The sequence below is a fragment of the Triticum urartu genome, chromosome 3 (genome assembly GCF_003073215.2).
Source record: "Triticum urartu cultivar G1812 chromosome 3, Tu2.1, whole genome shotgun sequence".
NCBI classification, from domain to species: Eukaryota; Viridiplantae; Streptophyta; class Magnoliopsida; order Poales; family Poaceae; genus Triticum; species Triticum urartu.
The window spans coordinates 111,668,221-111,692,280 of NC_053024.1; the positions used below are offsets into that span (position 1 = coordinate 111,668,221).

The following is a 24,060-nucleotide window of genomic DNA, read 5'->3' on the forward strand; positions in this document are numbered from 1 at the left end:
TCCTATCCAAGTTCCGCCTCGAGACGGCGGCGCTTTGTCCCGAAAGTCCTCTCCTTATTTTTTTCTAGGTCAAAATGACTTATATACTAGAAGATGGGCACCGGAGGTGGGCTGGGCTAAGCACAACCCACCAGGGCGTGCCTGGGGGCCATGGCGCGCCCTGGTGTCTTGTGCTCACCAGGTGGCCCCCCTCCGGTAGTTATTTGCTCCATTATTTTTATATATTCCATAAAAATTCCTCATGAAGTTTCAACTCATTTAGAGTTGTGCAGAATAGGTAGTCTGACGTACCTTTTTCAGTTCCAGATTTTCAGCTGCCGGAATTCTCCCTTTTTGTGTGAACCTTGCATATTATGAGAGAAAAGACATTAGAATTACTCCAAAATGCATTATTATGCATAACAACATTATAAATAACAGTAGGTAAACATGATGCAAAATGGACGTATCAACCTTCTCTCACCCTAAACATATTTGGTACTAATCCTGCTGCTAGGGTGTAGGGTTTAGGGTTCTGCCTACACGATGACGTGTTCTGCTGGAGCGTTTTGCCTACACGATGAGGCATTCCCGCTGCAGCATTCTGCATTTTTTTGTCTGCGACTAGTGAAGATCCGTATTTACCAATGCAAATTACAGTCTACAGCCTAAAGATTTTTAGTCAAAATGTAGGTTCTTGTTCGCTCTTGGAGCTGTTTATGACCTCGGGAAGCAAAATAATTTGCATTTTTTGTGTTTCGTTTGTGTTTTTTTAAGACCACAACATTGTTTTTAAGTTTTTCTATGGTGTTTTATTAACTCATAATGAAGCATTAAGAGAACACAAAACACAATAAACATAAATTCGGCCTCTGTGTGGCTCGGAGCCAACATCAATGAACAAAGGATCACACCGATATATAACAAAGCCATGAAATACCAACACTATGCCTAACACTGATCCTCGCAAGCAGTTGCAGTCACCAAAACGGACGCAAACACATATGCCCATCCACACTGCCGCACAATTCACCGCGTAGTTGGGCACCCTTACCCAGACTTCTCTTCCTCATCCACACCTCCGCGATGCATCCCGCCCGCAGTGTCCGCCGCCGCCCCCACCTCCCCTTCTTGCTCATCCGCACCGCCGCGATGCCTGCCCTCCTCCTCCTCCTCCTCGCCGTCCTGCTCCTCTTCGCCGCGGCCAACGGGTACCCACCCACCTGCGGCAACGCCACCTGCGGCGGCCTGACCATCGCCTACCCGTTCTGGCTGAACTCCTCCTCGGCCTCCAACTGCGGCTACCGCGGCCTCGGCCTTGCCTGCGAGGGCAACACCACGCTGATCCTCCCCGCCCAGTCCCACCACCGGTACAGAGTCTCGGGCATCGACTACGACACGCACTCCGTCTTCCTCGTCGACGACGTCGAGGCCGAAGCCCTCAACACGGCCAGCTGCCCGCACCTCCACTTCAACTTCACCATCGACGCCGGCTCGGCGCTGCAGCTCACGCAGTCGGACTCCAACATCACCTTCTTCTACAACTGCAAGAGGAACGCCTCATGGCCCTCTGCCGTGGAACTGACCGGCTGTCCCGACTACAACGGGAGTTCGTACGCGTTCGCGGGCGATGGCTACACGGACGAAGCGAGCGAGTACGGGTGCGAGGCGGCGGTGGTGGCGCCGGTGCTGGACGCTCATAAGAAGGCCATGATGGAGGCGCCTCCTGCGGCAAGATACGTCGAGGTGCTCAAGGGCGGGTTCGAGCTGAACTACAGCCCGCACTCGGAGCAGTGCGGCGCATGCGAGCGCTCCGGCGGATGGTGCGGCTACCGGCACAACCAGACGCACGGCGGGGTGGGGTTCGTCTGCTACTGCGAGGGCGGGCCCACGGCGGATCAGTGCGGTAGCGGTACGTATGACTTTTCTATCGCTCAGTAGTCATTAGTACTTTTGTTTGAACGAGTCCCTGTCGTGGCCTGTGGGCGCGTGGACTTGCGCCACACATCTCGTGGCACTTATTACGGAGACGTACCAGTCTTCCTGCTGATTGATGCACTTACGGAGGGTACACGGCCACATTCGTCAGAACCAAACGCGTGCAGGATCTCAGAGCTAAAACAGTCAGGTTTGTGTACGTGTAGCTTTGTTCAGCGCCCTTTCTGTGCACCGCCTTGCCTTTTACTACTGTACTTGCAACTGATCCCTCACACGAAACCCACGGAGTTATGCTCAACGCACCAACCACACCAGTCGCGCGAACCCGGTCTCGAGCCAACCAGAGAAGAAACTGGACATGTCTCTCCTCTACCGCCACATCATCGTCCTGCTCGTCGTCCTCTTCGCTGCAGCTTCCCGTGGCGATCAAGTCGGTGGCGCATACGGCCGCCCGACGTGCCAGCTCGGGCCTTCCACCTGCGGCCATGTCAGCGTCCGGTACCCGTTCCATCTTTACAACGGAACAGATGAGACAGTGCGGGAGTACGGCGAGCCGCAGTCGTCGCACTGCGGCTACCCCCGGCCTGGCCATCATCTGCGACGACGACACGCCCATCCTCCGCCTCGGCAGGGACGACTACACGGTCTCGAATATTAACTACACCAGCCTCACCGTCTCCCTCACCGACGCCGATGTCGGCGGCGACGGCACCTGCCCCATGGTCGATCACAACGTCACCGTCCCGAAGCAGTTCCATCTGCCCACCTCCACCATCGCTTACCTCTTCTTCGTCAACTGCACCTTCCTGCCAGTAGCCGATTTCGCTACATTACGCAAGCCGCCGAGCATCAAGCCAGTCACATGCGGGAGCTCTGGGCAAGAGCCTGCCATGTCCTTCGTGCTGCCGGAGCGTGAGGTCCCTCCCAAAGATTGGTGGCAGGCGTGCAGTCAGTCTACAGAGCCCCGGTGCTCAAGGACGCCCTCCCCGCCGACGCAAAGGACCCCGGATGGAGGGAAGACGGGTACGCGAAGGCTCTCCGCGGCGGGTTCCAGGTGAGCACGGACCGAAGCTCCGGTCCGTGCAGCCAGTGCGAGCAATCCAGCGGCAAGTGCGGCTACAACCGCACCGGTGAGTTCTCGGGCTGCTTCTGCGCCAATGGCGTCCTGGTGGGCAACGACGGCTGCAGTGAGATATGACACCACCGCGCCACTCTCCCGTAAGAGCATCTCCAATAGACGAGACGGTCCAAATATAAAAATATCTAACTTTTAAACCATCTAGAACAAAAAACGCTGCTTCAATAGACAGTCTATATAAAAAAAATAAACCACGGCCTCCTCGTAATGTAAAATGTAACACCTCGCGATGCAAATATACATCAGGCGATGCATCTGGTCCAAAACTAGCCGCTGCCCGCGAACGCCCACCCGTCACTTCATTTCCGTTCCCGCCCGCGCCCGTCCGCCCGCCCGCGACCCACCCAGCCGCCGCCGCCCCTCGCCGTCCGACGCCATCATGGCCGATGCCGACGACCCCGCCGCCTTCTCCGCCACCGCCGCAGCCGGTGGGCTGACCCACGTGGCCGCCGCCGCTGCCATCCCGCCCGCATCCGCGGCCATGCCGCCGCCCCCTACCGGCCGGCCTGGATTGGTGGCGCCCCAGCCGGTGGCCACCGCGCAGTCGGCGAAGCCGGCGAAGGGACGAGGAGGCAGCTTCAAACGACCGGTCAACCGCAGCCGCAACCCGGCCGACAGTTCTACGCGGCCGTTGAAACTCTCGAACGCGGTCGCGATGGCTCGGGGCGACGAGTCGCAGACGGTGCGGCCGGCGGCCTCCTCCAGCAGCCACACATCCATTCCTCCACCTCCTCCGCCGCCACCGCCGGCCGTGGATTTTAATTTCTAGGGCGAAAAACTTTGATTGAGACGATGCTCTTTTGATAGACAAATTTGATACTATGATGGTGATGCACTTTTGATTGAAACTATGATGATGATGTACTTTATTTTCAAATTTTAATTGCTATTTGAATGCAAAACCGCGGCTGAACAGTGGCTGGTAGCAGCCGCGCGGCCGTTTTCATCGTCATTTTGGACCATCTATTAGAGTTGCAAATTTGGACCATCATTTTAGACCATTTATTGGAGTTGAGCTTTTTTCAAAGCTCCAAAACGCATTTTTTGATGGTTCAAATTTTATATCTCCGGTTTTGAACCGTCAAATTTTGGACCATCTATTGGAGATGCTTTAAGCCGTTCTGATCGAACTGCCCCAACTCTTCTGTGACTCTGTGAGTACCGTGGAATCCTCACTTGCCTTGCCCGTCAAAAAAAAATTCCGGACACACTCTGGCTAACTTCGCTTGGCAATTTTGAACTAAAACAGCGTCACCTATTTCGAGTATTACTTTGCATGTCATAACTGAATCCATAGACTCAAAGCTGGCTTTTTTTATCGAATCATGCAGAGAGCTGCATGCAATAATTAGATAGAAAGAAAAGTCCCTGTGGTGGGCGTGTGAACGTGAATATGTGATGACCGATGATTCATACTAGTATGTCTTTGCACTTTGCACCACACATCTTTTGGCATTGACCGGCATTTGCCGAGATGCAATGCACCAGTCTTCGTGCCGATTCATCGCATCCCATCATTATCACATAATGTAGCGTGATCCCCCACATCGGCCAAGTGCAACTCCACGCCAGGTCTATATACGGCCACATTCCTCAATATCAAACGCGCGTGCATAATCAGAGTTGAAGCAGCAGCCAGATTAGTCTGTCTCCTGACTCTCGTTTCACCAATGGCTCACCTACCACATCAGCTTCTCCTCCTCTTCCTCGCCGTTCATGTCTTCGTCACTTCCCATGGCTCCCCTCTACCGCCATCTAGCACCTACAATGATTCCATGTGCTTGGAATCATTCAAGTGTGGTGGCGTTGACATCAAATATCCATTCTACCTGTCAAACACAACCCAAGCAACCCCCGATTACACATCCTACTTCTCTTGCGGCTACACCGATTTGAAGATCTTCTGCCAAGGCGAGGGGCAAACCGCGATCGCGGTCCTTCCACTCGATCAATACAACTACACCGTTCGGAACATCTTCTACGACAATTCGACCATCATTCTCGGGGACACTGAAGCCCTTAGCGGCGTCAAGTGCCCCACAGCCAGCCACAATGTGTCATTCGGCGACGAGTGGCTGGAATACACCGACTCCTTGCACGAGTTCACCTTCTTCTTCGACTGCTACTCCACGGCAAGCGATCACCTGCCTCCTGATTTTCCGACAGAAGATTTTCAGATCAACTGCAAAGGGTTCAATCCACCTGCAGGCATTGGAGATGGTGTTTCCTTCGTGTTCACCTCTGAGGATGACAACGTTTCTCGAGAGTACGAATTGGCCGAGCACTGCAGCCGGATGGTCATCATGCCGGTAAATAAAGATGTTCTATTGAGCAGTGGTCAGCTCATGCTGCCGAGTGATTACGGTGCCGTGCTCAAGCAAGGATTCGAGTTGAAATGGCATATGAGCACACCGCAGCCATGCGACCTGTGCGAGCTATCTGGCGGACGGTGCTCCTACAGTGAGGAGAAGAAATTTCTTGGTTGCTTGTGCTCCGGCGGGAGGGTTGGCGTTCAGGGCTGCCACGCCAGCGGCACCACCACTGCGTATTCAAACTCTCCATCAAGTAAGTTATTCAGAACTGATCCTTAAATTTTTAATCCCATCCGAAAACAAACGGCCGATAGTATCACTCGCTTGCCAATTCCTTCCCATTTCGCCGGAAGGCAAACCCAGGTAAGGTGTGCGGTAGACAACGTGTTTTTTACTAGTGCTAAAAATGTTCTTATATTATGAGACGGAAAGAGTAGTTGACAAGCTGCGGCGCGTCAGTAACAGGAGGCTTAGCAGTCCCGCTCTTGAACCTTTCAAGCTGTGGTTCGGCTGGTCCGCCGATGGGCTGTTTTAATTTCCGTCCGGGGTTTTTCTGTTGTGGACCTGGGTTGGCTTACCCTTGGTGACTTCCATCGGGGACCTCCTTTTTCAGACAAAAAAACTGTAAAAACCAACAATTAACAGCTCATTTGCCATTTGGTCCAACCATGTGCCTGCATCCTGCTCTCGATTAGGATGTTTATATGTATGCACTTGGCAATTACTACAAAATACGTAGATAATTTTCATTGGGAACGGAAGGAAATGTCTGTCTCAGGAAACTGTTCTGTGGGTGTAGATCGGTCAAATTTATACGCGCACACTAGTCTCAACGGACCAAACTCGAGAGATAGAGATGACCTGCAAGATCCTGCCATCTATCACATCGCCCATCCTTCCCCGAAACTTCTACCCAGGACCAAATGCCCTCGGAACATGTAAACGAAGGCATGAGGGCGGACAGCGAATCACCTGTTTAAAGATCAAAGCAGAGAATGGAACACTACTGCTGACTTAGCTAGCTAGCCAAGCAGCCATGCCTCTCTTGCCAAGCCACCACCAGCAGCAGCTGCTGCTGCTTCTCCTCTTGGTTGCCGTTGCCGCCTCTCATGGCGATTCATCCGATGACACCTACGATTCCTCCATGTGCCTGAACGAGCCTTCCACCTGCGGAGGCGTGAACATCAGATACCCGTTCTATCTCGCCGGGAAGACAAATGATCTGAAGGGCAACAACAACTCCTACTGCGGGTACCCTGGCCTGGGGATCCTCTGCGACGACAACAAGCCCATCCTGCAGCTCAACGGCACCGCCAACTACACGGTCAAGTGCATCGACGGCGCGCTCGCAACCGTCTCTCTAGCCGACCCGAACGTCGACGACGACCTCAACCCCTGCCCGAGACCAAGAATCGGCCGCAACGTCACTTTTCAAGAGGGATCGCCGCTGTACTTTCCTTGACGCGTTTTCAGTAGGTAGCAAAAATGCCTTGTGCAGAAAGGCACATAAAAAAAAATATCATACTCAAGTCTCAAGTAGTACTACGATCGGGCTGGAGGTCAAGTCAACTAGTGAAGCCATGGCATGACGCGGGAGGCAGCCCATCATGATCCATTCATTCATTTTGGCTTTTCTCTCAACAGCAAAGTGACCCAAGACGAGGAGACCGACTTTGCTTCGGTCTTCCGCGAATCAGCTCCACGCTAGTCCTAGCGGCACACCAACCAAGCAAAATTTCCACCAGACCCGGTCGCGCCCGCGATTTAAATACGGCGTCGCTCGCCGGAGCCTGTGGCGTGCAGGACCGAGCAGAAAACAGCCAGCCAGATTCGTCTTCCTCCTCTCGCCAATGGCTCACCTACCACCACACTCGCTCTTCCTCCTCCTCCTCGCCGTCCATGTCTTCCTCGCCTCCCATGGCTCCCCTCTTCCGCCGTCCAGCACCTACGATGATTCCATTTGCTCGGAGTCGTCCAGGTGTGGCGGCGTTGACATCACATATCCATTCTATCTGTCAAACGCCACTGGAGCAACCCCTGATTACACACCCTACTCATGCGGCTACACCGATTTGAAGATCTTCTGCCAAGGCGAGGGGAAGACCGCGATCGCAACCCTTCAACTCGGCCGAGACAAGTTACACAACTACACCGTCCAGAACATCTTCTACGAAAATCACGCCATCATTCTGAGGGACACTGAAGCCTTTATTAGCGGCGGCAAGTGTCCCACGGTCACCCACAACGTGACATTCGACAGGGAGTGGCTAAACTACACCGAGTCCTTGGAGGAGCTCACCTTCTTCTTCGGCTGCCACTCCACGGAGAGCGATCAGCCGGCTCCTGATCCTCCGCTAGACAAGTTCCAGATCGACTGCAAAGGGTTCAGTCCGCCTCCAGGCAGTGGAGACGGTTTTTCCTTCGTCTTCAGCTCTGAGGAAGGCAACGTTTCTCGGGAGCACGAACTGGCTGAGTACTGTAGGCAGAAGGTCATCGCGCCGGTACTCCAGAAAGATGCTGTGAGAAGTGGTCTGCTCGTGTTGCCGAGGGAATATGGCGTCGTGCTTGGACAGGGCTTCGAGTTGGAATGGAAGCAGAGCAAGGATCGGCAATGCGAGCTGTGCGAGAAATCTTATGGACGCTGCGCCTACAACGAGAAGAAGGAATTCCTTTCTTGCTTGTGCTCCGGCGGGATCTGCAAGAGCAATCCAAACCCTCCATCATCAGGTAAGTCCTTCACAACCGGTCCTTCAATTTCATTGCCGTTTGAAAACAAAAATGCCCGAAAAACGAAACCGAGAGCGTGTCTGTCGGTTTCGAAAACAGAATAGCGCGTGAGAAGCAGTAATATTTGCTCGCCATTTCGTCAGTGGACAAGGACGGTTCCCGACCTTTTCCACGCCCCTTGTTCCCTACCATGTATCGAAACGCGCCAGCTCGTGACTGCGGGGTTCATTATCATCAGGCGGACCGCTGCCTCCAGTGGAGCTTTTCTTCTTTTTCTTCTCTGAGTTTTCCGGGTTAAAGCATCTCGAGCCGTTGGAGCCCCCAGGACAATCGCCGGACCAAAAATAGCACGTCCTAAGAGGCAAAATATTTTCGCTGGATGAAATGCGAGTACGTTTTTCCAGTCGTTGGTGCCCCCAAGACAATCGTCGGGCAAAAAGTGATTAGGTGGGTTAGAAAAAAGGAGGAGTGGGGGAATAGGATTGGCTGTTACTTCCGCCGGCGCCCTCAAGAGAGGCCAGTGCGTTGTGTTTGGTCTGGGTTTGCCGGCGCTAATTTGAGGTCTTGGGAGGGAGGGGGGGGGGGGGCTTCGGGGGCCCGGCCGGGCCGTTTTTTGTCCTTTTACATCACCGGTGCAAAGAAAATGGTCTGGAGGGGCGGCTCGAGATGCTCTTATGTTAGACAAACACGTAGTACCTTCATCTGCAGTAGGTCTTCGGAAGAGTTTTGACGTGGTCCTTATTCTTTCTTGGGTTTGGCTACGGCACATCTAAATACATCTAGATATGGTACGTCTAGATGTGCTGTTCTTTTTGTAGCTGGGAGGGATCCAGCTTGGATCACCACCAACACCAGGTGCACTGTTTTTACAGAGACTATTAAGAGAACTTAGCGATTCCCAAATTTTAAAAACCTGCTGTGGAAGACAAAAGGGTACATCGGCGACTAGCTAGAAGCCTTTCTTCGACGCGGCTGGGCCAATAAACTGAATAAAGTATACCACACCAGTCTCCACGGAACAACGACGGGAGGTAGCAGTACAGCAGACGACTTGCGTGGCACACTCGCGTTATGTGTGCGCGAGACCGGACTGGTCAAAGGTTTGAGCAAGAGGGGCCTTCCAAGCCAGCCAGCCGCCGGAGAAACTCGCAAGGCCTCCGCCACTTATAAACGCGGAGGAGGAGGAGCGGCAAGAAACAAACGGCCCGGTGCAGACAGCCACCAAACCAGAGGGGAAGAAAAAAGAGGCCCTCGTTCGCCTAACTCCATTAGCCCATAGCCATGCCTCTCTTGATATGCCACCGGCTGCTGCTGCTTCTCCTCCTCTGGGTCGCCGCCTCCCATGGCGATTCATCGGATGATGGAGCTTACGACCCCTCCATGTGCCTGAATCAAACTTACACATGCGGGGACGTGAGGATCAGCTACCCGTTCTATCTCGTCGGGAAGACAAAAGATCTCAGGGGCAACGACAACTCCTACTGCGGCTACCCTGGCCTGGGGATCCTCTGCGACGACGACAAGCCCATCCTGCAGCTTAGCGGCATCATCAACTACACCATCAAGAGCGTCGACGGCGCAACCGCAACCGTCTCCCTAGCCGACCCAGCGGTGGACGACGACCGCAACACCTGCCCGAGACCAAGAATCGACCGCAACATCACTTTGCAACAGGGATCGTTGCCGTACTTCTCTGACAGCACGGTCGATTACCTTATCTTCTTCATCAACTGCACCTTCTACCCACCGAGCGACATCCACCCGATCGGCTGCCAAAGCTTTTACGGTGGTCTTGGTCTTGGACCCTCGTTCGTGCTACCGGATGATGCAGTGCCTTCCGGCAACAACTGGGCACAAGCGTGCAGCCAAGTCATAGAACTGCCTGTGCACAAATACGGCGAGATCAACGTTACTCACCCTGGATGGGCAAACAGTGGATATGCCAGTGTTCTTCGTCAGGAATTCCAGCTGGGATGGAACGAGAGCGGGAAACCCCCGGCATGTATCCAGTGCGAGGGATCCAATTCCAAGGGACGGTGCGGTCACAGCCGGACTGGGGACTTCATAGGCTGCTTGTGCCCTGACGGCCGAGTACACTCCGATGATAATTGTGATAAAACCCGTAAGTTCTTTGAATCTCAAGCTTTTTCTTTGTAAGAAGTTGCCGTCTAGGTGTATTTGGCATGCTCTCTCGGGCCAACTTGTTTCGTCAGGTGTAAGAGAGCCTGCAATTATTTTTGAAGTAATCCTCCAAAATAACTAGTCCAGAGTCGATTAAATCCATATACATAGATTTGACCGTGCAAAACCCACAAGGTTAATATGTATCAACCGTCTAACTAAATGCACCCACGCAGTCCATTTATCCCCTACGAGAGCTCGCCTGAATTGGATATTCAATGGATTTGACTCTAACACCATGCTCACATAGTCTTCCTTGCGCTGAAGATCATATAAATATATAGTAGGAAAATTTATTTTGTGATGTATCTAATGGAACTAATTTGATGTTGTAGATGTTGCTGTATTTTTCAATAGACTTGATCAAACTTAAAGATGTTTGAGTTAAGATAAACCTAGAACCTTAAGTATTTTGAAATGGAGGAAATATATTTCACTGATCAAACTGATTATAAATAGTACACATGTGGTCACCGATGGGCCTCCTCAACCTCTCTCCAATGGACCTGGCACCAGCCTCGGCTACAGAGGCACCAATGGTGGCGTTTAGAGCCTCCTCCTCGGCATCAGCCTCGGGAAGGGTGTGTTTTGGGAGCTCCCAAAAATATTTTGGGATTTAGACATCTGTTTGGGATGGGTTAGATGGGCTTAAGTCCCGAAAATTGCAGTTTTTTTTTGGGAGTTCACGAAATTATTGGGGATGGATTAGAGTTGCTCTAATTGTCTTTGGGCATGACTTATCGATATGAATGATGCATCTAGGTCTGCATTGCATTGTGAACTTAGACCTGGTCGTTTTTGGATGATTAGTACTGAGAACAAAATCAAAAGTGCATCATCGCCATTTTCTCATGTGCAAAAATAATTACTGCCTCCGATCCAAATTAATTGACGCAGCCTCTGTACAACCTTTATACAATATTGAATAAAGGCTGAGTCAATTAATGTGGATCGTAGGGACCGAGGGAGTAAATCATTTTCGTCACTTGGCAATATTCACTTACACATTGACATGAGTATCTGCACTGAAATACAGAGGGCATGTGGTATGTGGACAATTAACAGTTACACCATTTTGATCTCAAACAAATCCATCACCATTGATCCTAAAATTGCTAAGAGACTTCAATAGGTCCAGATTTTATGGCTAGGAAGTAAGATCAACTTCAAGTGATGATTTTTCTTTCTTTAAGAAACTAAAGAAATGACTGTTACATAGAAATGTTAAAACTATCTCTGTCAAAGTTTGTACATAGAAATGATGATCACTTTTATTCTTGGGAAATGAGGACTAGTTGTTCCTGCAATAAAATTACTAATGTTACCTTCCTTTTAAATTTGTATGATAAACTAATTGTTGTATCAGTTGTGAAGTGTAAAGTTTATATTTTGTGAATAAATGCATCTTCCATCTACTCATAGGCACTCATGTTCAAATTTTGCAGGTCGTCAATACTCGAAGAAAACAACGAGAATATGTAAGAAATATCTCTCAACCACATGATAAATTGTTTTGCATATTGCATCTGTAACAAACTCTGCTTCATATGTACTCCCTCCGTTCCAAAATAGATGACCCAACTTGGTACTACTATAGTACGAAGTTGGGTCATATATTTTGGAACGGAGGGAGTATGTACTTAGCAACCGTGTCCGGTTTATCTGAAAAGTGGCACTAGTTCATGACATGCAGGCTAATTCAGAGTTTATGATGCAAATATAATATAGCTAGCCTTTTAGAATATACAATACAGTAGGTTTGTCAACAATGGCCTTCAATAACTCGAGGTTCTCTGTACTGCGTGACACTAGATATTGTGTTCTTCTATAGTTGCACTGATTTCATGCCTCTACTGTGATGCATTAAACAAAATGCAAATACACCAGTTGTTAACTGGAAGATCGTGTAAGTTGGTACCCCTTTTGATGCCTTTCTCCCTCCAAATTTTCTGCGCAGATATAATAGCAGGCAGCTCGAGCATACCTATGCTATGTCTACTCTTCTTTGCGTTCTGGTTGGGCTACAAGAAGTACGGATGCAAAAGAAAATCAAAGGAAACAGCCAGGATTGAGTCCTACCTACAAAAGAATGGGACGGTCCATCCGAAAAGATACGCTTACGCACAAGTGAAAAGAATGACGAGATCTTTTGCTGAAAAGCTAGGTCAAGGTGGGTTTGGTGCTGTTTACAGGGGCGACCTCTCTGATGGTCGTCAGATAGCAGTCAAGATGCTAAAGGACTTCAAGACTGATGTTCACTTGAAAGGTATGCTTTTAAAGATGGCTCCGAAGGTGGAAATACTTTAGGTTGGGAGAAATTATTTGAAATAGCAGTGGGAATTGCTCGAGGACTTGAATATCTGCACAGAGGATGCAATACTCGCATTGTGCATTTTGATATCAAACCCCACAACATTCTATTGGACCAAAACTTCTGTCCAAAGATCTCCGATTTCGGACTGGCCAAGCTGTGCCTCAATAAAGAAAGTGTCATCTCCATTGGTGGTGCAAGAGGAACAATAGGCTATATTGCCCCGGAGGTTTATTCCAAGCAATTTGGAGCAGTAAGTAGCAAGTCTGATGTGTACAGCTATGGAATGATGGTTCTTGAGATGGTTGGGGCAAGGGACAAGAATATCAGTCCAAACACTGAATCTAGCAGCCAATATTTCCCACAATGGATTTATGAACACTTGGATGAATACTGTATCAGTGCTTCTGAGATTAATGGAGAGATCACCGAGGTTGTGAGGAAGATGATAGTGGTTGGTCTGTGGTGCATTCAGTTAAGTTCTACAGATCGTCCAACAATGACTAGAGTCGTCGAGATGCTTGAGGGGAGCACAACCGGCCTCGAACTGCCACCAAAAGTGCTCTTGAGTTGACAGGGTTTATATTGCTCTTGCACACTTGCTCCAGTGTTGCATAAATCTGTAAACGGTTTGAATACTTCATATGTCCGCTGCGATTGGGACAAACAGAGCGGCTTCCATATGTCCGCTGGTCTCCTGATTACTCCATGCACAGGAGATAACACGACAATCCTGTCATTTGCAGCATCCCGGTTCTTTATCCCAGAAAATAACAACACCATTCCTTCCACGTATGCTTGTTGGATATATGTCGTATATATAAGCACACCGCACACGCCACAAAAGACATTCGCCATCTTTAAGACTTTAACAATGCCCGGCAAGCCCGGCATTCTCACGATCTTGCTCTTTGCGGCGTCCGCCCTCGCCGCGGCGGCGGCGGCGGACACCGCCAACATCGCCGTCTACTGGGGTCAGAACGCCACCGAGGGCACGCTCAGGGACACATGCGGCACGGGACTCTACGCTTACGTCAACCTCGCGTTCCTCTCCATCTTCGGCGCCGGCCGTGCTCCGGTCCTCAACCTCGCAGACCACTGCGACCCACCCTCGGGGTCGTGCGCGACCCTCGCCGCCGACATCGCGTCATGCCAGTCCGCCGGCGTGAAGGTGCTTCTCAGCATGGGCGGCGGCGCGCTCGGGTACAACCTGTCCTCGCCCTCCGACGCGCAGGCCGTGGCCACCTACCTATGGGACAACTTCCTGGGCGGCACCGCCGCGGGCGCCGCCGCGGGCGCCGCCGCGCCCCGCCCGCTCGGCGACGCGGTGCTGGACGGCGTCGACTTCGACATAGAGGCCCCGTCGCTGTACTACGACGACCTCGCCAGGAGCCTGACGTCGCTGTACAAGGGCGACACCGGCGGCAAGAAGTACATGCTCACCGCGGCGCCGCAGTGCCCGTTCCCGGACGCGTCCCTCAAGACCGCGCTCGCCACGGGGCTGTTCGACCGCGTGTGGGTGCAGTTCTACAACAACCCGCCGTGCCAGTTCGCGCGCGGGGACGCGGGCACGCTCCAGAGCGCGTGGGGGCAGTGGACGGCGGCTCTGCCGTCGGCGTTCGTGTACCTCGGCCTGCCGGCGTCGCTGGATGCTGCCGGCAGCGGGTTCGTCGACGCGGACACGCTCGTGTCGCAGGTGCTGCCGATGGTCGAAAGCGCGCCCAATTACGGCGGGGTCATGCTGTGGAGCCGCTCCTACGACAAGGTCTCTGGTTTTAGTGTGAAGCTGCAGAGCAACTTGCAGAACCGGAACAAAAACACAGGTAGTACCTTCTGCTTTCAGGCTTACAGCGACCTGATAACAATTTTTTTCAATTGAGAATTGTTTTGCCGTCGTTTATTCTAAATTTTAGTATAAGCTAATATTTTGTTTGACAAAATTACAGGGAACGGCGCATCCTCAGATTACAAAAAGAGAATATGTAAGTGGTTACTTTTTTTTTCTGACTATGTTTCCTTACTCCATAGAGTGACAGTACATACATAGACTAGCTCAAGAGTTTGGAAGTTGGTGATTTCCTTGCCATTTCATTTCAATGCATTGCATTTTAAACCCCCTATTGTTTATACAGATATAATAGTAGGAGTCATTGGTGGCATCTTCCTGCTGCTCCTGCTTCTTACCACTTGTTTCATCTGCCATAAGAAATACCGCGGCTTGTCGCCTCCTGTGGAGGGATCGACCACCCCTCCAAGCAAAGAGCCATCTGAACCAAAACTGGGAGCTCATCATCCAAAAAGATACACCTATTCCGAAGTGGAAAGGATGACAAGGACCTTTGCTCACAGGATGGGCCAAGGCAGCCATGGCGATGTCTACAGAGGCAACCTCCGCGACGCACGGCAGATCACAGTGAAGGTGCTGAAGAACTGTAAAGGAGGCGACAAGGACTTCTTGAAGGAGGTCCAGAGCATCGGCGCAATATCTCACGACAACGTCGCTCCTCTGCTGGGGTTTTGCTTGCAGGGGCCGACGAGGGCTCTGATATACGAGTACATGCCCAATGGCTCCCTGGAAAGCTATGCTCTCAGCAGCTATGACTCCGTGGAGGAGAACTACTCGCTATGGCTGTACTGGGAGAAACTGTTCGACATTGCCATGGGCGTGGCGCGAGGTCTCGACTATCTCCATGGCGATGACGGTGCTAACGGCATGAACATCAGCATCAAACCCCGGAACATTCTGCTGGATCAGGAGCTATGCCCAAAGATATCCGATGTTGGTGTAGCAAACCTATGCGAAGCATCTACTCGCGGTGCGAGGGAGAGAGATGGCTACCACGCACCTGAGGTGGTGTCCAGGAGATTCGGGCCGGTCACTAACAAGTCCGACGTGTACAGCTATGGCGTGATGGTCCTGGAGATGGTCAGGGCAAAGAGACACGTCAGGGTTGGTGCTGACACCACCAGCAAGTATTTCGCCCAGTGGCTCTACGAGCACCTGGATGAGTTCTGCAACAGTGTTTCGGACGTCAATGGCGACACCAGAGAGCTTGTGAGGAAGATGATCATAGTCGGGCTGTGGTGCACGCAGACCGCGCCTGCGAGTCGCCCGTCGATGAGCGGAGTCGTCGAGATGCTGGAGGGTAGCAGCGCGGACCTGGAATTGCCAAGAAGAACCTCCTGAAGCGTACTAGAAGACATGGTTGTAAACAATGTTCAGGGAAATGCACCTGCTTTTGGATTTGTGTAGTGTTGGTTTCAGGGGAGTAGCATGAGCACTTCATTTCGTTATTGTCAGTATAGGACTGGTTTTAGTGCCAGATAACTTGTTGGTGCAATCATATGTTGAAAACAAACAAACCAAACAATAAGACACGATCATCAACACCACAGGCACATTTGATGGCAATGACACACAAAGCACTGCTAATAGCTAGCATGTCAGAAATGGAGACGGCCAAGACGAACACAGCATAATAGCACGGCGCTCACACAACCGCGCCGCGCGTGTATTCCTAGCTAGCCTAGCACATAGGAACCCGCACGCGACACGCAGCCGCGACCTCCTTGCTGTTCTGGGAGTTGATGTATCTGCCCAGGTCGGGGTTCCTGGCGTACCTGCACAGGCACCGCCTCTGCTCCCGGAGCCTGGCGCAGCACGCGCTGGACGGGGGCGCGCTCCAGAGGATCACCGGGGCGCACGGCCGCAGCGCCCATGGGTCGCACTCCGAGCGCGCTGCAATGGACGCCCCGCGCACCGCGCCCGACGCGGTGAGCACGGCTACGAGGAACAGCACCGTGCAGGGCTTCATGGCTTCTCAGTGAAGGATTACTCTGTCTGGTGGTTTTGGGAGCACAAGAGAGGGTTGGCATACTATTTGTAGCAAGAGAACAGCGCACCCGGCACCCGCGCCATGCTCTATCTGGAACAGTGCCGCTAAAACTTCGTAAAGCTTTTGCATTGCACGGTTGCGTAAACGGTGGAGCACGGGCATTCCAATGAGTGCTTGGGGCTCCGGCACTGCTTCAGAGCTCGGGTCGCGTGAAGCACGCTGCTGCTGCTGCTTAGCGAGACATGTCCAAGGTTTGCTGTGCAGATTACGTTTGTTAATTGAAGTGGGGTGACCGTGGAGCACACCGATAAAAGTGCCTTGTTGAACAGATTTTCTAACATTGAGCAATGGCGAAATGGCGATAGTTGTTTCTGGAATAAGGAGCGACGAGCGCCGTCAGAAATGCGGAGTAAGAAAGACGGCATCTTCATCACCGGGTCACAAAAGCTCTCACACTTGAGTAGGAGACGGCGAGTGCAGAAACGCTGGGGTGCGTCGCAAGTTCACATTGATGCGTGTCACGGTCAGAACCCCATTGATGTTCACAGAGCATCAAGATGCAGTTCCGGCAAGCTTCTGGCATAAACTACTGGCAAACAGCTAAACTTGCTTCAGTCTGGGCTCTGACGAAGAAAACATCTGGTTGAAGGAAACCCTTGCCCTGCACCCGTTTATTCCCCTCCCTCAATTGCTCATCCTCCTACAGGCCAAGCTATCCTTTCCTTGTCAACATAGGCTTACCCTTTAGAGCTCATACTAGCATTTAGGTGCCTATAAAGACGCAATTTCTGCAACTAAACAGATCAGACATCTAACAAATCAATCAGGTGAACATCCCAAACGCGTGAAGTCATGCCGCCACATTTTCCCAGCAATCCTGACCACGGACCGCACGTCGCAGGGCCATTCCACAGGCACAAGTCGATCCACCGGATCCTGGGGGGAGGGAAAGGTGCGCCATTCTTGTTCTGTTTGTAAGCAATTACCCTACACTATCTGCATCACCATAGTTTCTCCCCAAGCCGACGTAGTTATGGACACCGATGTTGGGCTTTGGTTGCAGCTGCGGACGTTCTGCTGTGGAAGAACAGGAACGTGTCTGCTGGGGTTCTCGCTGGGGCCACGTTGACATGGTTCCTGTTGGACGTGGTTGAATACAATGCAGTTCCGCTCCTTTGCCAGATCGCCATCTTCGCAATGCTTGCCATCTTCATTGCGTCAAATGCTGCGCAGCTCTTCGACAGGCATGGCTTCCTTTCTTTCCACGGAGAGGAGATATCCCAGTGTTTATTTATTTTTTGAGTAATTGTCCCAGTATTTAGCTTTAAAGAATTTCAAAAGGTCGGCTGACCAATTTCAAATCGCAGGGCCCCGCCAAGGATACCACAAGTCGTCATCTCCGAACACGCCTTCAGAGAAATGGCCTTGACCATTCACCACAAACTGGAATATGCTGCATCTCCTCTTTATGATATCGCATGTGGAAAGGATCTGAAGAAATTTCTCATGGTACGAAATTCTCTTATTTGCTATCTTCGTCAAGAAAAGACAAACCATGTGACAAGTCTTGTTCCAGATCGACATTATGGATTAATACAGAAACACTTAAGAGATCTGAATCAACCAGATTAGACATGACACGCCACTCAAATCAACGTTTAGCCAATATAGTTCACAACGTTATTTTGCTATTGCTCTTCAACTTAAACTTGTACTGACATTCAAATTGTTACTATTGTTATAAGGTGGTAGGATCCCTGCTGTTATTGTCAGTGATTGGAGGTTCTTGCAGCTTCACAAGCCTACTCTACCTTGGTAAGTAGAACAGAAATAGTAACGTTCAAGAAAACCAAATACAGAAGGTGGAACTAACTAGTAACTACAGAAAGGATGCTAGGAGAACACATAAACTAATGCAGTCTCACAGAAAAATGTAAAACTGAAATTTCTAAATAGTATAACAAGTAGTATGTGTTTCTTACTTTCACAGGATTCTTGTGTGCCCACACTTTGCCAGTGTTGTACCAACATTACGAGACAGAAGTGGACCATCTCTTTGCAAGGGGTGGCCAAGACATCAAGAAGTTCTATGAGAAGGTTTATTCCAATTTGCTCAACAAAATACCAAGAGGCCCTGTCAAGACGAAGTTCAGATAAAATAAACTCCATGAAGCTGTCAGGACATAATAATAATTCCAACCAAGATCCTGGAGTAGATTTCAAGAAAAATGAACCTGCTATAAGAAAATATGATTGCACGAACCAAGTCCCAGATAGGCGAAGTTGATGAAACACCAGTTGAGTTCAGACCTGACTGCTAGCATCCAGATGTACGGTACCTATTAATGTATACAAGCATACTCCATCAGCGAAGCAATCTATGTGAAATACCTCTGATGCTATAATCTCAAAAACAGTATCCACTGTGACACCGATGAGTCTGTACATGTATGACACATGAAAAGTGTCCAATAACAGCATACCCAAAAAGACAAACAGAAAGATTACATGGCTTTCAAGAAAAAAATAATAGGGCTACCATCGCCTTCTGACATCTGTAGTACTAATGGAATGTGTTTTTGCCTTTACTAATACAAACATAACAGTTATTATTTGCATGGCAAAACTATGAAATCAAACACTGCCATGACTATTTGCAAAGCTTCGCCCAAGAGAAAAACATCTTGAATCTGGTGTAGGATAGGACCAAGTGTTCGAGACATCAGAGCCCTTGTTTTTTTCTTAATTCAGTAGATGAAATGTCTATGCGGAACTTCTCCTCTGGTATAGAGATAAACATGTCCTTCAACTCTGTTGGAATATTTAATTCTTCAAGGACCTTCAAAACAAATAGTGAAGTACATGAGCAGACAAAGAATTTCAGTGCATGTAAAACAAAACATCAAGGCCATTTCATACCTTGAATACTCCTTCAATCTCTCGACCACCAACCAGAAATGTTGTGCCAGTGCTTTTACATTCAAGAAGAATCTCCAGCATTCTGTTGTAGTCACCTCCATAATACTTAGGCTGCCATGAGTAAACTTCATTTAGTTTGAAAAATAAAACACTCAATTGTCGAACATCCATTCTAAGATAGCATTCAATAACTGAATTCGAGAATTATATGATTCAGCCAAATATATCCTGAATAACAAATCAGGTTATGTTTATAACTTACAATAATGGCATCTAAATCAGCTGCACATGAAATTTCACTTTTTATGATTATACTAAATGCTGCACTGATGCTAGGTGCCTAGCTGAAAAGATTTGCTTGCATAGGAAAAGGCTTCTTTTGGAATTGGATATATCATTTTACTAACATGTTTTTGGTGGGGGTGTGTCCATTCATAGAAACCAATGCAGAAATGCAATCTGGGCTTAATAGAGCTCAATACTGTAAATGCCGAGTTGAGCAGTTTTTTTTTCACTTAACCATGTCAGTAGACGCTGAGTTTTTCTTTCACATGACTAAATGGCATATCACACTTCATATTCGGAAGTAAGCATAAGCTGATAAGAAACTAAAAGAATGCCACAAAGCATTTCATTATTAATTATGTATACAAAAAATCTGAGGAACCGGCAGGAGCACTGCCTTTTCATTTAGAAGAATGCCACAAAGCATTTCATTATTAATTATATTTAATGAAAAAGGGAACAGTTGTTAAGCTAATCTCAGAAAGCAAACTAACTAATCTGTAATTTAACGGTCAACTCAAGCAAACTTACATTTACAAGCCTAGCTGCAGTGTCTGCACCAATTATAAAAGCACTGCCTGGGAAAAGTTCTGCTTTCTTATAAAAGTACGGTTGGTTAGATATGATCACATTCTTCCCTGCATCAGAAAGAATCAAAGACTCGCATAATCACTGATTAATTGGATGAGTTTTCCCTTACAGATAAACATAGTTTTATCTTGCCACATAAAGCCAAAGAAACAGAGGTAGTAGATGGTGATTGGTGAAACGGAGTAAGGAACATGTCTGGACACATCTGTGTCCCAGAATCACTGGTAAACGATATATCAGCAAAGATGACTACACGAGTTAATACAAAATTATATATCTCTGTAACCTCAAACCAAAGCACATTTATTAGATTGGCATAGCAATCGAATAAGAGCACCAGGAAAATAGCAAAATAGAGGGTAGGCCACGTGATAAATAGTTTGTAAGAAAATCCAAGTACGACTGTAATATTTTGCACCACAGCAGTTAGTCATATGCATACCTGCTTTTCTGAATTGCTCGACACGGCGCTTAATTTCTGCAATAGACAGGGGGGGTTTGTCCGCATTTATTGCTGATATCTCAAAGCACGGAAACCCATCATCACACATGCTGCAATGAGCAGATTCATGAAAATAAAAGGTCCATTACTGTTTGTGGGCTTCAACAAGTGAAAGGTTTTAATAAAATGATGTAGATATTTGCTACACAAACAGCTATATTGAAACGCTATTGCATTATCAGTTTTCCATTAAGTCACCACTGTAAAAAACATTCCAGCTTAACAGAGTACATTTTACACCACATTACTCCGTACCCATTTTTATATATTTTTACCTTGATAAATTTTAGGATGACAAAATTCAATTGTACAAATAGTTAATTTCATTTTATCTCACCTTCCAATTTAGCAGAGAAAATTTTACACATTACTTTGTATAATTTTGATATATTTCGCCTTGCCAATTTTTAGAATGACATAATCCAGCTGTGCAAATGTTTGATTTGATTACATCTCACCTTGATGCAACTTCTAACAACCTAAGGTGGCCATCATGCAAGGGATTGAATGAACCAGGTAGAATTAGTTTCCTGTCGAAGTTCTTTTCCGTTGGATCTACAAATGACGAATAATAATATGATTAAGAATGAAAATGAAACAATTCTAGTACGAAAAAGAGAGCAATTTTGAGTGTCAGGGTATACCAGCAAAGTGGTAAACTTTCATGCAGACTTGACCATCAATAACTTGCTGGAGCTCTTGGTCTTCATCAAATTGTTCCACACTTTCTTTTGGAATTTCAGGTTCTTGAACGTCTGACTGAATGGTTGCAGAAATTCTGCATGCATCTGCGATTGCCTGGAGCGCAGTAGATTTTTATAAGGGAGAGCTAACTGGGAATATCGTTTAAGGAAAAGTACTGTTGGTCCTGACACGATGATCACACTCTCAGGATTGGTTGCTCCTATTCGCTAATCTGATGCCCAATCAACTGTTACCAGTGAGACCTAGTATATATAACAAACCTTAAGCACAAAACAGCTTGAGACCTTGTCTTCTTCCTCTCTGCTCCGTAAACCCTACATAAAAATGCTATAGAAGTTTTTCTCAAAAAAGTACTGTAAATGCCAGGATGCAAAAATCGCCCAGAAACAGAGCATAATCATGACATTGACTCCAGGAGAAATGCTTTGTTAAGAGTAAAGAGTTTTGGTAGTACCTTCGACAATGTTACATGTGATGTCCTGAGGCAATTTTGTGTGCGCGTTGACACATAAAACCTATTTGAACATGAGTGTCAAATATCATATAGAGCAGAAAGACGCAGACTTAACAAACTTAGATGCCCTGACACTCCAAAAGCTGGGAATTTTGTGTAATACATCATGTATGCAGGCTCCTATGCCATAGAAACTAGAGCAATAAAGCTCTAAATGACATAGGCACATTAAAAAAAATTGTAAGCAAGAAGTGCATTCGTGTCAATAACAGGTTAACTTGTACTCAGTTAACTAGCTAACTCTAATAACTTCTCGCAAAAGAAAACTAACTCTAATGACTGATAAGCTTTGGGTTAGGTGCTGTAAACATTACCGAGAAGTAGAACCACTAAAGGGATAACTGTAAAAGCTTTGGTGGTTTCTTTGTTCCTCAAATTATTGCTACTGTATAGGGGAGTTAGCGAGGCATACCTGTGGTCACCATGTTTTGGGCGTGCGCTAGCGAGTGACCCAGTAAATCCAACACCCATTACTTGTAGACCTGAGAGTATTCTCACCCAATTACTTAAATTCATAGCAAACACAGATTATGTCGTGTGCAAACTGTAAGCTCGTATGCAGAATGATCCACAGATCGAGCGTTATGAAGTTAGAGAAGACAGACACCCACAGAGGCACAGACCTGGCCCAGAAAGCTTCAGGGCACGGTTGAACGCGGCCAGTGCCATGTCCTCCGCGGCCTGCTTGCTTGTGAATTGCAGGGGCAACTGGAAACCAAAGCATGGTCGGTCAGTCAGTCAGTCAGTCAGATGAGTGCCTAGAAAAGTTCAAAGGAGTTCGAGTTCGAGAGTATGCGGGTGCGTTTACCTTGCCGAGCAGCTGCGCCATGGAGGCCCTGGAGTAGGGCACGACGACCTCGAGGACGCTGCCAGAAGCGCCGGGCACGGACAGGAGCCAACCGAGCGCCTGCGGCGGTCGAGGTGTCCAACAGTTGGGAATCTGGCGAGTACAAATTTACAGTAGAGCTGCCGAGAAGAGGGCGGTACCTGGGAGGCGCCGCCGGCGAGATAGATGACGGCTTGGGCTCGAGACGAGTGGATGGCCTCCACGGCGGCGCGGACCCAGGTCTCCATCGCGATTCGGTCGGTCTTGTTGGATGCCCGTCGCTACAAGAGACGACGGGGCAATTCGTCCGGTCAGCATGGGTCTGTGGCACGGCAGCGAACCTTGGAGCCGTACCAACCGGCATCAAAGATCGAGTCCTTGGTAAATCTCACCAGGGCTCTTTTTCTTAAAACATCTCACCAGGTCAGTAAAAAATTTTGAATCCGAATATCCAGCCAATGTCCGATTTTTAGGCATGTCAAACCAAACACTTTTTCATGACAAATCGTGAAGGAAATATGCCCTATAGACAATAATAAAGTTATTATTTATTTTCTCATATCATGATAAATGCTTATTATTCATGCTAGAATTGTATTAACCGGAAACTTGATACATGTGTGAATACATAGACAAACAGAGTGTCACTATTATGCCTCTACTTGACTAGCTCGTTAATCAAAGACGGTTATGTTTCCTAACCATAGACATGAGTTGTCATTTGATTAATGGGATCACATTATTAGGAGAATGATGTGATTGACTTGACCCATTCTGTTAGCTTATCACTTGACCGTTTAGTTTTCTGCTATTGCTTTCTTCATGACTTATACATGTTCCTATGACTATGAGATTATGCAACTTCCGATCACCGGAGGAACACTTTGTGTGCTACCAAACGTCACAACGTAATTGGGTGATTATAAAGGTGCTCTACAGGTGTCTCTGATGGTACTTGTTGAGTTGGCATAAATCAAGATTATGATTTGTCACTCCGATTGTCGGAGAGGTATCTCTGGGCCCACTCGGTAATGCACATCACTATAAACCTTGCAAGCATTGTAACTAATGAGTTAGTTGCAGGGTGATATATTACGGAACGAGTAAAGAGACTTGCCGGTAACAAGATTGAACTAGGTATTGAGATACCGACGATCGAATCTCGGGCAAGTAACATACCGATGACAAAGGGAACAACGTATGTTGTTATGCGGTTTTGACCGATAAAGATCTTCGTAGAATATGTGGGAGCCAATATGAACATCCAGGTTCTGCTATAGGTTATTGACCGGAGAC

General features: G+C 48.6%; 6 protein-coding genes and 2 pseudogenes across 7 annotated transcripts; 6 read left to right on the forward strand and 2 right to left on the reverse strand.

Moving 5' to 3' along the window:
• Nucleotides 1–594: 594 nt before the first annotated feature.
• Nucleotides 595–13,578, forward strand: LOC125543182 (annotated as a pseudogene).
• Nucleotides 1,898–3,120, forward strand: LOC125543186 (annotated as a pseudogene).
• Nucleotides 6,853–9,400, forward strand: LOC125543185 (LEAF RUST 10 DISEASE-RESISTANCE LOCUS RECEPTOR-LIKE PROTEIN KINASE-like 2.8). The gene has a single exon (XM_048706439.1). It carries the CDS (start codon nucleotides 7,218–7,220, stop codon nucleotides 8,196–8,198), a length of 981 nt encoding a protein of 326 aa, XP_048562396.1. The 5' UTR covers nucleotides 6,853–7,217; the 3' UTR covers nucleotides 8,199–9,400.
• On the forward strand, nucleotides 13,269–14,860 carry LOC125543183 (acidic endochitinase-like). 2 transcript variants are annotated; one of them, XR_007298339.1, is made up of 2 exons: nucleotides 13,269–14,568; nucleotides 14,719–14,830. XR_007298339.1 is itself a non-coding variant. In XM_048706437.1 (2 exons), the coding sequence occupies exons 1-2, from the start codon at nucleotides 13,269–13,271 to the stop codon at nucleotides 14,631–14,633; spliced, it is 1,242 nt and encodes a 413-aa protein (XP_048562394.1). In that variant the 3' UTR covers nucleotides 14,634–14,860. The 2 variants fall into 2 exon arrangements, 1 of the variants encoding a protein (XP_048562394.1); XM_048706437.1 differs by having other exon boundaries at nucleotides 13,269–14,409; nucleotides 14,533–14,860.
• A 52-nt stretch (nucleotides 14,861–14,912) lies between these two features.
• LOC125546719 (LEAF RUST 10 DISEASE-RESISTANCE LOCUS RECEPTOR-LIKE PROTEIN KINASE-like 2.1) lies at nucleotides 14,913–15,773 on the forward strand. Its single transcript, XM_048710873.1, has one exon. The coding sequence runs from the start codon at nucleotides 14,913–14,915 to the stop codon at nucleotides 15,771–15,773; it is 861 nt and encodes a 286-aa protein (XP_048566830.1).
• On the reverse strand, nucleotides 15,753–16,412 carry LOC125543189 (non-specific lipid-transfer protein 2-like). Its single transcript, XM_048706441.1, has one exon. It carries the CDS (start codon nucleotides 16,399–16,401, stop codon nucleotides 16,114–16,116), a length of 288 nt encoding a protein of 95 aa, XP_048562398.1. The 5' UTR covers nucleotides 16,402–16,412; the 3' UTR covers nucleotides 15,753–16,113.
• An 823-nt stretch (nucleotides 16,413–17,235) lies between these two features.
• LOC125543187 (reticulon-like protein B9) lies at nucleotides 17,236–18,838 on the forward strand. The gene is made up of 5 exons (XM_048706440.1): nucleotides 17,236–17,374; nucleotides 17,486–17,666; nucleotides 17,790–17,931; nucleotides 18,168–18,237; nucleotides 18,413–18,838. Exons 1-5 carry the CDS (start codon nucleotides 17,275–17,277, stop codon nucleotides 18,577–18,579), a joined length of 660 nt encoding a protein of 219 aa, XP_048562397.1. The 5' UTR covers nucleotides 17,236–17,274; the 3' UTR covers nucleotides 18,580–18,838.
• An 8-nt stretch (nucleotides 18,839–18,846) lies between these two features.
• LOC125543184 lies at nucleotides 18,847–23,127 on the reverse strand. The gene is made up of 12 exons (XM_048706438.1): nucleotides 22,926–23,127; nucleotides 22,747–22,845; nucleotides 22,562–22,646; nucleotides 22,351–22,420; nucleotides 21,879–21,939; nucleotides 21,685–21,738; nucleotides 21,364–21,517; nucleotides 21,178–21,274; nucleotides 20,660–20,769; nucleotides 20,158–20,264; nucleotides 19,342–19,452; nucleotides 18,847–19,261 (listed from the first exon to the last, which is right to left on the reverse strand). Exons 1-12 carry the CDS (start codon nucleotides 23,010–23,012, stop codon nucleotides 19,145–19,147), a joined length of 1,152 nt encoding a protein of 383 aa, XP_048562395.1. The 5' UTR covers nucleotides 23,013–23,127; the 3' UTR covers nucleotides 18,847–19,144.
• Nucleotides 23,128–24,060: the final 933 nt, after the last annotated feature.